The 15,937-nt window shown below is 43.7% G+C and overlaps 1 protein-coding gene across 1 annotated transcript in view; it reads right to left on the bottom strand.

Moving 5' to 3' along the window:
* LOC110572244 (neuronal acetylcholine receptor subunit alpha-7) overlaps positions 1-15,937 on the bottom strand; it is a 113,334-nt gene that overhangs the window by 55,977 nt on the left and 41,420 nt on the right. Inside the window, exon 3 of the mRNA XM_021680487.1 lies at positions 6,992-7,036. Coding sequence (XP_021536162.1) covers positions 6,992-7,036 — 45 coding nt within the window. The remainder of the gene's footprint in view (positions 1-6,991; positions 7,037-15,937) is intronic.

Raw genomic sequence — 15,937 nt, forward strand, 5'->3', positions numbered from 1 at the left:
ATCAGAATAGAACTGAAAGGGTGGACACCCAGTTTGTGTCCAGAGAATGAGAGAATTGGTTGTTGGTGTGAAAGAGTATGTACTTGGTGTCAGAAAACTCCATACATATGTGTTTTGAAAATTCTTCTAGTCAACTATTTTGATTTCAGGTGAAGAAAGTGGGCCTCCTCCTTCCTCCTGTCCCTGACAATTCTTTTCTGTCAGTATGACATAATGATTGAAATCATCATTAACTATGGGTTGTTATGAGGGCCCTAAGCAAGCCACTGGCCGGCTTGTGTATGAACGTAACATGCAGTATTTCTATGTATCAGAGATGAAGTGGTAGAAAATGCAGATTAAAAAGGTAAACATTTTAGAAATAATCATGGTTTACAACCTAACATTCTACAATGTGAATACTATTCATTCCATAATTAGAATCAGGAAGTAGAAAATAGAGAACATAAGAAGGATGGGAAACATAGAGCCAGAAGAATGGTCAAAATTCCAAAATAAGAGAGGCCAGATTCTTTTGAAAAGCACAGGCAAGTCTTTGGATGGCTCAACTGTCTCAGAAACTGAAATGGTTCTTCCATTTCTTCTCATAGATTAAATCAGATAATATCTGACAGGCCTCCCAAAATGATAAAACTAATCTATAGAGAAAATATGCCAACTGCTTCCTCCTAGGAATAAGAAGAGGTAAACAGAACAGCAATTTTCTCTTCCTTCAGGTTATCTAACTAACTGGGACGTCCTACCAAATCAAGGGTAAGTGAAAGAAAGGAAAACTCAGTAACAAACTGTTAAGTCAAAAGAAAATCTAATTAATTAATTTATTTTACTTCCCTTCCCTTCTATTCAGACTGTATAGAAAATCTCTCATTTGCAGAATATTACCTCAGAGTTTAAATACCCCTGGTAAAAGATTTTGTAGATTCAGATTTTCAGAACAGCAATTCAGCAACAGGAAGCTCTGGGAAAGAAAATTTGCTGAAGGCAATTTCCTTGATTTTCTGTCCCCTCCTGTCCATATTTCTGCCCTGGTCTTCTGCTCCCTGATCTTCACATTTAGAAGAGTCTGTGCCTTTCCTTCACTCCCTTCCATTTCTGTAAAGCAGAGATTTTTCCCACCTGTGAACTCCACTGTCCACACCACCAGCCTGCCTCCTGCCATATCTCTAGGGAGTCATTTGGTCACAATATTTTAACTTTTTTCTTAGAATGTAAATTGCACAGCCTGAGTATAAATGGCTTAAGAGAAGAAACTGGGTCTCATCAACTTCTGGGTCCCCCTCACATGACCCAGTTCAATGCCTTCCATAGAGCAAGTACTCAAAAAGATTTGTTGAATAGGTAAGTGAGATAAAAATGTGAGTTTTAGAACAAATGAAGTTGTACACACTACTGTAAGTGCAAGAATTAATTAGAAATAAGCTGTGCTTGAGAGAAATTTAGAAGTCTCCAGTGACATCCTCCAAAGCAAGCATGTTTATTTATGGAGTCCCTGAACTCAATGCAGTAAGTAATAATCTGGTTACTATTTTCCTGGAAAGCAACACCCTTTGAAAAAAACACTTGCCAAGTCATATATGACACTGAAGATCATTTGCTTACTGTGGGAAAAGGGATGTAGGCATCAGGAAGACAGACCTGTCTGTGACCTAACATGCAGTGAGCATATTAGGTGTTTCTCTCTATATAAGAAAAATGTCAACTGTAGCTATGTACCGTAGAGGACATGGGGAATGTCTGGTTTTATGTTAAAAAGTAAACATTTGCATTATCTCCCAGAATTCCCAGAGCTTCAACCTTACACTACAGTGTTCAGATGTTATTTGTAGTTGGCTCTATTTTGTATCATGATATCCCTTCCTAGGTTGAGTTTTCTGTATCATTCATTCATTCCACAAAAGGTATTCAGTGCCTACTGGGGGTAGAGTAGTGAATAAATGCAACTGGACTCCTGCCCTCCTGGTGTACACATCCCAGTTGCTGGAGGAAGACTCAGAGCCTGAGAACAAGTAAACAAAGGATAGGACAAGAGCTTCAGAAACAAAATGAAGTGAACTTATGGATACAGGCTTGTGTTCCCTCAAATTGCTATGTTGAACCCTAATTCCAATGTGAGGAACGCCAGAGGAGGGCCTTTACCAGGTGGTTAGATCATGTGGAAGGAGATCTCCCAAATGAGATTAGCCAATGGCTAGCTCAATCTTTCTCCACCGTGTGAGAACACAACACAAAGGCAACTCAAAAGAGGGCCCTGAATAGAACCCAACCATGGTGGCATCATGATCTTGGACTTCCAGCCTTCAGAACTGTGATAAATAAATATCTGCTGTGGATAATCCACCCAGTTTATGGTATTTTGTTATAGCAGCCCAAACAAAGACACCAGGTAAGGAGAATGGCATGGGCTGGGGTAGTAGGGGAGGGTTTGAGACAGTACCCAGGGACTCAGAGAAGACCTCACTGAAAAGGTGATCTTCAGGAAGAGACTAGTAAGAAGCAAGGGAGAAAGGCAAGTGGTTCTTGGGGAAAGAGCCTTCCAGGCAGGGGGAGCAAGTGCAAAGGCCCTGAGGTGGGTGTGTGCTTGGGTGATGTGTGAGGGCATCAAGCAGGGCAGGGAGCACAGCAAGAAGAAGAGGGCTGGAGGGGATGTGGCAGATGCAAGGGCCAGGCAGAAAGAGTCAGAGACCACATAAAGGACTTCAGCTTGCCACTGGGTGAGACAGGAGCCCCTGGAGGACCAGAGCCAATGAGGCTTGTGGCTGAACGTTCATCTTCTCTTTTTGGGATCATACTGACTGGTATATTGAGAACAGACATCACTAGGGGAGGTAAGGGCTGAAACATAAAGTTGGGCTAGGAATCTCCACAATAACATAGGTGAGAGATGATGCTGGTTTAGACCAGGGTGGAAGCAATGGTGTTGACATGCAGTGGTTAGAGCCTGAATCTGTTTTGAAGGTCGAACTGCCAGATCAGATGGGGGTGTGAAAGATAAGAGTTCAGCCTCATCCCTGATCTGAGCAAATGAAGACATGGAGCTACCATTTATTCCAAATGGAGACAGCTACTGTAGGGGCCAAGGCCAGGCTACCCAAAATGTTCCACTTTGTCATACTGATTTTTATTTTATTTTATTTTATTAATTTACATTCAATTACCCAACATACAGTACATCATTAGTTTTTGATGTAGTGTTCAATGTTTCATTAGTTGTGTATAACACCCAGTGCTCATCACAACACATGCCCTCCTTAATGCCCATCATACTGATTATTTTAAATAAAAGTTACTTAAAAGGGCCTGTGCAAGAAGGACCCTCAGACCCTCCTCTGTCCCCCTGAAAGCAGGAAATAAATTTCTCCCATGAAAGATACCCTCCCTGTATCAGGAGCTAAAGAGACATCCTTATCACCAGAGATAGGAAATTCAGAGCCAAGAAGGCTGTAGAAACAACCCTTGTTACTTTTTACTAATTTCCCAGCACAGTCCAAATTCCTCTCAGAATTCCTTACTAATTAAAGCTCCCAAAGTTAAGGGCTTTTGTCCTATCAATTCCTCACAGATTTAGTGTCTCTTTTTCTGAGAAAGCTTAAAAACTATCCGCCTTGGTCATTTCTGTAGGTCTCAATATCATTATTGGGCCTCCGTGTGCATGTAATAAAACTTTGTTTGTTTCCTCCTGTTAATCTGTCTCATGTAGGGGCGCCTGGGTGGCTCAGTCAGTTAAGCGTCTGCCTTCGGCTCAGGTCGTGATTCCAGGGTCCTGGGATCGAGTCCCGCATCCAGCTCCCTGCTCAGCGGGAAGCCTGCTTCTCCCTCTCCCACTCCCCCTGCTTATGTTCCCTTTCTCGTGTCTCTCTCTGTCAAATAAATAAATAAAATCTTTAAAAAAAAATCTGTCTCATGTAAATTCAATCTTAGTCCAACTAGAAGACCTTAAAGGGTAGAGAATTTTTCCTTCTCATCACTATGGAGGGGGCAAGTGTGAAAGGGAAAGAAAGGGTGGTCTGGAACACATTGGGGTTAAGAGTCTGCTGGGTTCCTGCATGGGGACACCAGGGAGGAAGTTGGGTCGGTGCTGTTAGCTCCTGAATGGTGCCTTAAACCAGGATACTGGGTCCTCCAACTCCTGAAACAAGGAATGGCTGGACAGACATGAAGAGGCAGCAGAGGGAACTCAGAAGCCACGAGTGAGTTAGGAGAAAAACCTAAGGAGAGGTATCCAGACACTAAATGAAGAAGGTTTTCAGGAAGAGGGACCAATCAACTCTACCAAATGCTCCTGAGAGACCCAGTAAGATAAGAGATGGGGAAAAATCAATCCCTAGAAAAAGCAAAACAATGGTGTTCTACTCCTGGTGGGGAGTAGGGGGCTAGGGCAGGTGTTGGCAGGTAAGGGACACAAGATATCACCTGGGGTGATGGCAAAGTTCTGCTTCCTGAGGGGAGTGGGACTGAGGAGCTGAAAGCACGCCTGGCAATTCACTGACCAATGCACTTAGGATCTGTGCATTGCATTGTACCTAAAATTTTTACCTTGAAAGACACCCTAGTCAAATCGCTGCAAGACACATGGGTGAAAGTGACCACTGTCCACTATTCTACTTTGAACTGAACTTAAAAAGAAGCTAGATCTATAGAAAGATGGATAGCTAGCCAAATATGGGAGAAAGTGAGAATTATAAAATGCTAATTACAGAATCTAAGAGGTGAAGATATAGACTCACCGTAAATTCAACTCTTCGGTATGTTTGAAAAGAAACTGGGGAAAATTGTTATTCATAGTAAAGCATTCAGCAACCTGGGGGCTAGTGGTTTGCTCACCCCAAGCCAGGCAAGGTGAGTTTAACTGAGAATGCGTGGGAAGAGACTGGGGGCAGTCTGGGCCTGGGGAGGCACCACTTGGAGAAACATTGCTGTAAAGGTGAGGAGGAAACCAGAGTCACTGGGGAGGGTTAATGGGGACAAACTGAGGTTTGTCTGTATGCTAATGAGAACAACCTGCAGACACTATTATGATGTTAGAGGCAACAGGGATGACTGTGAAAGCAAGGTTCTCAGCAGGTACCAGGAGGGGAACCTCCTCCCAAGAGGGAGGGCCCTTCTCTAAGGGTAGCACTGACCCTGTGCCCATGACAAAGGAGGGAAGCTACAGCAGGTGTGCACAGGCTTTGAGGGTAGAATGTGCTCACTAAAGAATGTTGCTTTAAATACTGCAGGGAAATCTCTCAAAGGTTCTGCGAGGGATCTCATGTATAGCGAAGCGTACTCGCGGGACACATAGCAGATGGCTTTATGTGAATCTGTTTTCTTTCCCTCAACTTCCACATGCATTCCCATTAAAACTCACCGCCCAAGAAACCCCTGGGAGTACCCCTTTCCCTATATTTACTTCTCTCATTTCTGCCTTACAAAGAAAGGCGTATTTCCCTTACCTCAACTCCTATCTTGGGACACTGGCCCAAGAAGCAAACAAAGGGTCAATTCAAAATACCAGTGTCTATGTGTTAAAACTTGGGTGACAAAAACTTTCAAAGATCAGGTGGATTTTATTTTATTTTATTTATTTATTTTTTTTTTTAAAGATTTTATTTATTTATTTTGAGAGAGAGAATGAGAGAGAGAGAGAGAGAGAGAGAGCATGAGAGGGAGGAGGGTCAGAGGGAGAAGCAGACTCCCTGCCGAGCAGGGAGCCCGATGCGGGACTCGATCCTGGGACTCCAGGATCATGACCTGAGCCGAAGGCAGTCGCTTAACCAGCTGAGCCACCCAGGCGCCCAATCAGGTGGATTTTAATTCCTTTAATTCCTTGCTTTCAACAAAATTGAATGAGAAAGTAATCAAGCTGTCAGCTGATACATCCTGATAAAACTATATTATCTTTGGCATGTCATCTGGAAGAAGTTCAAGGAATTGATTAACACTGCTGTAACAAAATGTCTTTCATTATGAATGACACATTACTACATCTATTTTAAAAAATCATAGAACTGATGGTGAAATCTACATCAGTGTCTCATTTCTGATAATAAAAAAATAGTCATCTATGAATACATGAATTAATTTAAAACAAAGCCTCATCTTTGGTAGAGAGACGAATGTCACCTTGATGAATTACATACCAATAATCATTGTAAACCTAAATCAATCTAGGAGAAAAAAAAATTAACACTTATTGTCTAAAGGAATAATTTTTATGTAAATATTTATATTTAAGAGAACCAAGACAGAGTGATTAATAAAAGACCTGCAAACACAAAATTATACTACGTTAGGATAAAATTCTGTGTGAAAATTGGAATCGCAATGCTGGTACAAAGAAGACAGGGACTGTGTGAAATATCTGGCAGTTAAAGAAGGCTTTGTTTATATATTTCTTAAGTGAATGATATGGACATCAAATTATTATGGCATTTAGATTCCACTTAAAATAGAGACTAACAGTTTTACTTTCTAATGTCAATATTTACAATTTGCTGGAAGAGACATCATTTGCAATTCATTAAATTTAGGTGAGAATTTTAGATGTCAAGTTAAAAATCCATGAATGGAATATAGCATTTCAAAACTTTTGCAGGGGCCACTGGAGCACTAATTGTGGAGGCCTCTGGCTTAGGCAACTCTCTAGGATTCCAATATGTGCATCCAGGGGCATGGGGAGGGAGCCAGGTGCCCCTGAGCCCTGGGGACCAGTTAGTGCAGGTTACAGACAATGCAGATGTTAATCTTATTATTTGTCTTGCATGAAGTGCTTTTAAAATGTCCCCAAATCACCCTATAGTGAAATACAAGCATGCATCTAGTCCTGCAGGATGCAGTGAGAAACACCCCAAAGCGGATGTTCTATTTCACTTACATTGGCACGTGTGCAGTGATGGAGGACTGCCCTGGCTTTTCTCAGGGGCCCTCTGCTTCCCCTGCATTTCAAGCACTGGCCTCTGGGAAGGAAGAGCAGGAAGACCCACAGCAGAGGACTGCCATTGTCTCAACTTACCATCTGCAGCCAAATGTTGGTGGTTAAAACTTGGTTCTTCTCATCCTTCAAAGAAAAAGAAAGAACCATAAATATGGTTTATATGGTTTACAAAAGAGGGAGTGATACCGTTATTCATGCAGGAATCGGGCTACTGGGACTGCTGGAGTGTGTGAAAATTAGGAGGCGCCAAGCGCTTCCAAATACCCGCAAGCAGAATTTCCCCAGAGGTAAGCACATTTATTATAGAGTACTTACAAAATATGAAGAAGTATAAAGAGGAAAATTAAGACCCCACAGCCCCACATCCAGAGATGACACTTGCTAATGATTTAGCTTATTTTCCTTTGTACCCTTTACAATAATTTCTATGCCTAAGAAAATAAAATTGGGTACAAATTCCAACATTTTTTAAAGATTTCATTTATTTATTTATTTGACAGAGAGAAAGACAGCGAGAGAGGGAACACAGCAGGGGGAGTGGGAGAGGGAGAAGCAGGCTTCCTGCTGAGCAGGGAGCCCGATGCCAATGCGGGCCTCGATCCCAGGAACCCGGGATCATGACCTGAGCCGAAGGCAGATCCTTAACGACTGAGCCATCCAGGCGCCCCTCCAATTTTTTAAAGTCAAGTTTATTACCAGAATGTATACAGTTTTAAACAAATGTAAGTATCTTGTGCTTCCCTCCGCCAGGAAAGGGAGTATGACCTTGCCAGCGGCCACGCTGGAGGCCAATGGCACTGCGTGGGTCACATTTCTGCCTGGTCCCTATGGATCTGCCTTTCTTTTTTCTCATCGTCTATCTACCAAGAAGCATGTCTGGCCCCTGACACACACCTAAAGATAAATTCTGTCCTAATAAGCAAACCAAGTTTCAGAAAGGTAAGATGACTCCTGGAGGAGCTATTCAAACTTGGATCTTTCTGACTCAAAGCCCCTTTCTCCACATTCCCAAACCACCTGAGAATGGGATCCAGCAGGGCGTCACGTCTGTGCTCTAACCAGAGCTTGGGATGGTGTACCAACGATGGCTTTGCCCCAGAACAGGACATCTAAAGAAAATTCTGGGGAACATCAATCCTCCCAACTGGTATGCAAGCAGGGTCTTATCACTGCTGGCCAAGCCCAACATGGCCTAGCAAATGAGCAAGTTTCATGCAACAGTTCTGCTGAGATGGTGTTTTTCAGAACTCAGCCCCCAATTCCCACCTAAAGGACTCTGTAAATTGGCAAGTGTCACTCTCTTTAGGAGAAAGTATTTACTAATGCCCCGGGGCAGATGTGCCTAGAAGCTGAGACTGTGAGCTCCTCCAACAGGAATTACCTGGCCCCGTTAACTGATGGCATATACAAAAACGGACCCAATGGCAGAAAGAACATGGCATCTGCTGGGGCGTGGTCAGAGAGCTGGGATGCCAATGAGAAATAAATGCTCTTTCTCATTAAAATAAAAATGTGCTGATCATGTAAGGAGCTGGCAACGATTCTTTGATGCATCAATGCCCCTGGCTCAGCAGCTCAAATTCTGAGCAACTTTGAGAGGTGAAATTGGCAGGCAGGGAGGTATGTGAATCCCAAAGAAAGAGAGAGCTGCTTGGGAAGGGACAGGCAACACCATCCTAGTAGGGTCCCAGGTCGCAGCTGTATCCAGAAGAAGCTGTCAGTTTGGTTACAGGAAAAATACATCCTATTTTTCCAAATAAACCATGGCAGAGTCTTTTTGGTGGAAAAAGTTATGTAGCTAACATTTCTCGGTATTCTGTGCTGAGCCAATTGTCCCCGATAGAGCCATATATTTGAACTGCACAAGTACTCTAGTTCCGGTTCAATCTCCAATATTATTTGAAAGCATCATTGAACTCTTTTAGGACATATATCCGTTGCATCAACTTATTAAGGAGTTGTTTTTAATGGACTTAAAATTAGCCAGTGTTCCATTTGGGTGGCTTTCCTTCTTTTAATTGCATCTGTGTTTTCAGCTTCTGAGAAAAAGACTTCTGTGGTTTGGGAGCTCAATTACTACCAATCTAATTAAAAGGCTTTCTTCTTTCCAACATTCTAACTGAAACCTCATTACAGTGAAACGGGATGTCTGTGGTGTGTAGCAGCATGGGACTGAAGTGCCGGCATTTCAAACTGTAATCAACACTGAGCAGCAGCCAGCCACCGCCAGAGAGCACAACGATGCCAGGTAGGGGAGCCCTCCGTTCAGACTCTGGGGGACCAGCCGGCAGATCAGCAAGGAGGCTGCTGTGCGCCTTCCCAGAGCAGGTCTCTTTCTTCCACTTTCATCCCAGGGCCACCCGCTGGCTGTGTCTCTCAGCTCTCTCAGTCTGTACAGAGACAAGATGTCCTATGTCCTTCCCACCCCTGGGTGTGGTGCCCCCTCTCCATCACACCCTGAATGTTTGTGTCCCCCCCGAAATTCACATGTTCAAACTTAACCCCCACTGTGATGGTATCTGGAGGTGGGACCTTTGGAAGGAGATTAGGTCATGAGAGCAGAGCCTCTGTGAATGGGATTGGTGCCTTATAACAGAGACCCCAGAGAACTCCCTCGCCCCTTCTGCTATGTGAGGACACAGCTGTCTATGAGCCACAAAGCAGGGTCTCACCAGACACCAGATTGGCCAGTGCACTGATCTTGGATTTCCCAGCATCCAACCTGTGAGAAATAAATGTGTGTTGCTTAAGCCACCCAGTCTGTGATATTTTTGTTATAAGAGCCCAAGATGATGAAGACAGTGCCCCACCACACATGGACCCCTAACTCAGCTCCAGAAGGGGCTCTCTGCCTTCATCCAGCTGCACTGCTCAAAGAATGAAGTCTAAGGTTCTTAGTGCAGTACACAGCCTTTTCTATAAGCTAGAGTCCAGCTAAGTGTCCATTCATTCATCTATTCATTCATTCATTCATTCATTCATTCATTCATTCAACGAATGTTTACAGAGCACTTCCTGTCTCAGGCATTAGGCCATCTGGACATATAGAGTAGGAATTGAACATCATTCTTGAGCTCATGGAACATAAAATGTGAGTCAGGGGTGGGATTACACAATTCAACAATGATATAATTACAAAAGGTGAAAGGAAAGGAACAGGGCTCCTTCAGATAGAATGACAGGGGTGGAGGAGTCCCAAGGATAACCCTTCATTTTTACACCCTATGATACTGGAAGACCAAAAGACATGGATCCCTCATGCCATCACCTGTATCATTCGCCCTTCAAGACCCTATTCCTCCTCACCTCCCAGAGCCTGCCCTCCCCCCACCCTCCTTTCTCCTGCCATGGACTGAGGCTGCCTCCTGGCTCACCAGGGGCTCCAGCATGGAGCCAGCAACTCAGGCAGACCTTGGCTTTGCATAGGAGAATGAGGAGCAGCGAGGAGAGACATAAGAGAGACAGGTTACAGTTCACCATGAGGAAGAAACTCCCTGGCCTACAACAGCCCAGCCTACTTCAGAAGGCACCCGGCAACCAGCTCCTAGAGTTATAAACACAGAGGACAGCCACCTGCCTGCAGAGGACACTAACACCCCTCAGTGGCCCTCCACAGGTGCAGCTCAGGTGACCCAGGGCCTGTGCAGTCAGTGGCCAGGTCTCCTACACACCCTGGTGCCCACGCTAGCCTCTAGCCCTTCCTTCCTGCCACCCCCAGGATACCCATAGTGCCCTGCTTCCTGAGTCTTCTACAAGAGGGCCTAAGGCAGAATTTCAGCCTGCATTCAACTGCCGTGCCCCAGGGTTTGCATTGCTGCGCATGCTGAGGTGATGTAGAGAACTGGGCACAGAGACTGAGCCTTTGGTTTAGAAAGTTGGCAGATGGAGCTGTGGTTCCCAGATGCCTCTCTGGCCTCGGGCATTAGGATGTTCCTGGCAGTGTATGCAGGGGCTCCACTCCCATCACCCAGAACCTACTTATTCAACCCAGGAGGGAAACTTCCTTCCCTCTCATCTAAACACCCTCCACTGACAGCAAAGCCACCAGCCTCCTGCACTGCACTTGAGCTCATTTAAATCCTGAATTAGCTGATGAAGCTGCATTCAATAGTCTCTTTCCTCATGAGCTGGATGGTACACTGGTCAAACACTAGGATTCCTGCAGGGAGGAGGAATGATATCTCCAAACCCGAACCCCAAACCCTGGGCCAAGTGTCTCTGAATAAATCACCAGCAAGCAGCACAGAATCTGAATATGGGTTTCAGTGATTCCAGACCCTCAGGCTGCCACCTGGCCACTCCTGTCCTGATCCAGCCCGGAAGGACAGAGTGGAGAGGCAGACCCCATGCCAGCAGAAGATCCTCCAGGCTCCACTCTCAGCCCTCCAATCTCAGGCACTCAGTTTCTGTGGGTTTCAATTTTCTCTCCTAGGAACTAAGGCAATAACAGTTGCCCTGACCACCTCCCAAAGTGGGAGAGGCAAGGAGAGCATCCTACAAGCCGTGACATGTGACTCAGTGCCAGTGTCTGTCCCCGTGGGGCTGCGCTCACCACACAGGTCTCCTGCAAGATCCATTCTCCTTCCTGACCCTGGGATGACACAGGAGGAGACAGAACCCGTGGTTGCCATGGGATCACAGGAGGCCCTTGTGGCAAAGCACCCCCAAAGCCAACTAGTCTAATGCTTCTTTCTTTGGTTTTTGTTTTTGTTTTTTATTCTGAACACTTCAGAATATTATTCAGCCTTAAAAAATGAGGAAATTCTGCTATTTGTGACAGCACAGATGAACCAGGAGGGCACGATCCTAAATGAAATAAGCCAGACAGAGAAAAACAAATACTACCTGATTCCACTTATATGAGGAATCTACAGTAGTTGAGCTCACAGAAGCACAGAGTCGGACGGTGGCTGCCAGGGGAATGGGAGGCCTTAGGCCATGGCAACAAAGGTTCAGCTTTGCAAGATAAACAATTCCTAGAGATCTCCTGTGAGGCATGGAGCCTACACTTAGCAATGCTATGTTATATACTTAAAAATCTGTTAAAAGGGTAGATCTTATGTTAAGTGTTACCACAGAAATTAATAATAAATAAATAAAGTTTTTGTGTGTCAATCATACTTCAATAAAGGGAGTGTTGTTTTTTTAAAAAGTACACTTTGATTTAAGCATCCATGCTTTTTGAATCAATCTCCCAGAATAATCATGTATCTGCTTTGAGTACAACAGTTCTGATGATGTGTAATGTGCTATTTTGAAGCAATTATTCTTCTGGAAGTCGTACAGCAATATTATTCAACATTATTTTGCAGAGCTCCCAACGCTTTTTCTTTGCTTTTGTATAGATGCTGAGAAAAAGTAGGTAACAATACATCTCTCTCACTGTGCCTAAATTCTTGTTTGCAGAGAAAATTGCTGGATAACATAAATTCCTATTTGTGTAGTCTCTATAGTTTATACCAAGGATTACTTCTTTTATCTAATTTAATTTTACCCCAACCATATTTTTGTCGTAGTTTTACAGAATAATAAACTGAGAGTCTGTGATTTTCCCTAAGTCAGCAAGATAGTAGATCTGACACACACACACACACACACCCTCATATCCAGAATAAGAAATAAACTACAAATCAATAAGAAAAGGGCAGACAATCAAATAGAAAAATGGGCAAAAGATGAACAAGCATATGATTTTCACCACAGAGAATATCAGTAAATGATATCTGAAAATAACATAGCTAAATCTTCAGTAGACATTTGCATTCTTCCAAATGTCATGCGTGCATGCACGCATGCACACACTTTAACTCATTCAGTCTTGTGAGAACAACCCAGCAAAATCAGTACTGTCATTATTCTCATTTAATAACGGAGATTATGGGAGAGCTCCCAAATTTAACCTAGTATGTCTCTGTTCTGCTCGAATGTCTTCAGGTGGGCATATCTATCTTTATAATCAAGAGGGAATGGGTGCAAAAAATGTCAACTGTGAAACAAAACAAGCTCCTGGCCCTATGTCACACAGCTCAGTGTGGAAGTTGAGATCCAATCCCTTACCTGTTTATCCCAACACCTGTGTTTGAGCCACCATGAGACTCTGTCATAACAGTGAGCACCTTGGTGATGTTAATGAAAAGTGGTTCCCTTTGGTATTCGTGTCATACAGGAGTTCTCGAAGTACGGTCTGGGAACCTCTGAGGTTCTGAGATGCTTTAGAGGATCAGTGAAAAACTTTTTTCATAATCGTTAGAAGTTACTAAGCTGTTTCCCCCTCATTTCCTCATGAGCACTGAGTAGAGCTTTGCAGAGAGCCCATGGCATATGATGTCAGCAGCAGACTGAATACAGAAGCAGAGAAGAGAATCCAGCTGTCTTCTATGAAGCTTGGCACTAAGGAGATTTGCAAAATACAAAACAGTGCCACCCTTCTCACTAAAATTGTTTTGCTTGGGTAAATATAGTTACTTTTCAGAAAAATATTGGTTACATTAACATGGCATGGGTTTATTATAATTTTAAATGAATTAATGAACTTAAACTGTTTTCTTAATTTTCATTTCTAACATGGTAAATATTGATAGATATAACCCATGTAAAGAAAATTGGGAGGAATTCCCAATAACTTTTATGAGAGTAAAGGGGTCCTGAAGCTTAAAAGTTTGAGAGCCACTGGTAAAGGGCTCAGCATTTGTTAAGATAGTCTGTTTCTTGTACCTAAAACCTGGCCCTCTCAAGGTGCAGAGCCCTATGTCATCTCTGTTCTCATTTTGGGGTTGCTCATGGTCTGTGACATGGGAGTACAACTGAAAAGTCTAGACATCACAGGCAGACCTGGCTGTGTTACAAACAAGTTGTGTAGACTTGGGGTGGTCACTGAGCTTTTCTGAGACTCAGATTCCTATACATAAAAATAGGAAACTGATTGCCATCTCTCCAGCAAGTTGCAAGGATTAAATGAGTAACACACAAAAAGTGCCTAAAGCATAGGAAAGTTTTCCACCTTTCTTTTTTTTTTTAAGAATTTATTAATATATTTGAGAGAGAGAGAGAGAGAACATAAGTGGGGAGGAGGGGCAGAGGGAGATGGAGAAGCAGGCTCCCCACTGAGCACGGAGCCCAATGCTGGGTGCAGTCCCTGGACCCTGGGATCATGACCTGAGTCAAAGGCAGATACTTGACCGACTGAGCCACCCAGGCATCCCAAGTTTTCCACCTTTCAATGATCAGAAACAAGTTCCTCCAACACAAAGGTACTGGGGAGACTTAGAAGTTTGGCCCACAGAGGCAAAATCTTATCTCTCCCTGACTGCCTACCTTTGGAAGTGGCACATAATTATATTGCTTTGATGCTCACTGAAATCTGGGCCTAGAAGGTAAATGTCTTGATGTTAACATTTAATTTTCCTAATAGGTTAAGGGTATTGTGATGTATGAATGTGAAGATGTGAATCTTTTCAAAAAGAATGTGTGCAACACAGTTTCAAGTGTTGGATGCTCATGTCCTTCCACCAGCTACCCAGCTTCTCAACAGGCATGGCCCAGGAACCTCACTATTTTCCTACTGAGGTTCTGGAAATCTTTAATCATCACTGACCTGTTTAGAGATATATACTTATTTCTAACAGTATTGTTAAGTACTAACAAATAAAGGAAATGTGTTATGCTGTGGTCCTTCAAAACACATCACTCTGAAGAGCCTGATACTGTATACAGTGCTCCAAAGAACTCCACCGAAGCAAATTCTGGTCCTTGGAAAACTGCCTCTGGAACTTCCTGAAGTGATTTTGAACACTTTTATCTTATTTTTAACTACCAAAGTTAATCCTGCATAGCTCTAGAACACTGTTTTCAGGAGCAATGCAGAGAAAGACTTGAAGAAATCTGTAAAATCAGGCCAGAGTACTTACATATTTTATATATATATATATATATATATATGTATGTATATATTCCTCCCAACAGGTCAGTGTGTAATTCCTTACTGACTTAAGCCCAGGTAAGACACACCATAACCAAGGGTACAAAACTGGCCCATCAGGCTGACTCCTTGGGAAGTATGCATGCCAGGTGAACTAAGGCAAGTGTGGCTCCTGAGCTTAGGTCCTTGATTTGGCCAATGCCAACTGATTTTCATTCCCCTATAAAACCCACTGCCCAGTGCAATATTGAAGGGACTGGGGCTCATCACCAAGCCACTCCAGCTGCCTGTGTGTGCAGGTATGAGAGGGATTCCCTGGGGAAGTGACCTGCCCTGACCTTGTATGGTTCCTGCTGGGTGGACCCCATCCCCAGCACTACCCAGGTTCCCCAAGGAGAGGAGGGTGATTTCAAGAGTGCACTTTTAACTAGGATTGAAAGGCCTTCTTTCCACTTCTGCAAGAAGGGCCTCCCTATCTCCCCCAGAAGACCCAAATCTGGAGTAACAAAGCCGGGGAAAGTGATCATGAGAGTGGAACCTAACCGAGAAGACACCACACCTTGGGTTAACAGAGCTGGGAAGTGGAGGGCATGGTGGCAGGAGCAGGGGAGATTATGGAGTGCAGGGGAGGGAGAAGGGCTTCAGTGTCACTGGGTGACCCAGGAATCAAGCTTTATCTCAACTCTCCTTGAACAGATGCAATAAATTTCCCTTTACTTAACCATCATCCTAACTGAATCAGTGTCCAAGCATTGCCTTCACTACCACACATGCAGCACACAGAACACATTATCTCTGGGCTAAGAGCAAACAATCACATGCACTGCCAGATCCCCACAAATGCCTGAGAAATTACAGAAATGTGTGCAGCATCAGCACGAGGATTTTCCAATGAACTCTGACAGGAAATTATTGTGGTGTGTCTCCTTATAATTGAGGTCCTCTAAAGACATCAGCTAGAGATACAGGGATCCCAACAGAACACCCCACGTGTAACTGGTGCAAAGGTGGGTTCAAAAGGCCAAAGAGGAGGGGATGAAGTACATGAAGGGAAGGTCGGAGCAGGATATAAAAGCAGCAATGTCTTCTTTCTTGTTGTTATTTGG

This window comes from Neomonachus schauinslandi, chromosome 9, assembly GCF_002201575.2.
Source record: "Neomonachus schauinslandi chromosome 9, ASM220157v2, whole genome shotgun sequence".
Taxonomy (NCBI): domain Eukaryota; kingdom Metazoa; phylum Chordata; class Mammalia; order Carnivora; family Phocidae; genus Neomonachus; species Neomonachus schauinslandi.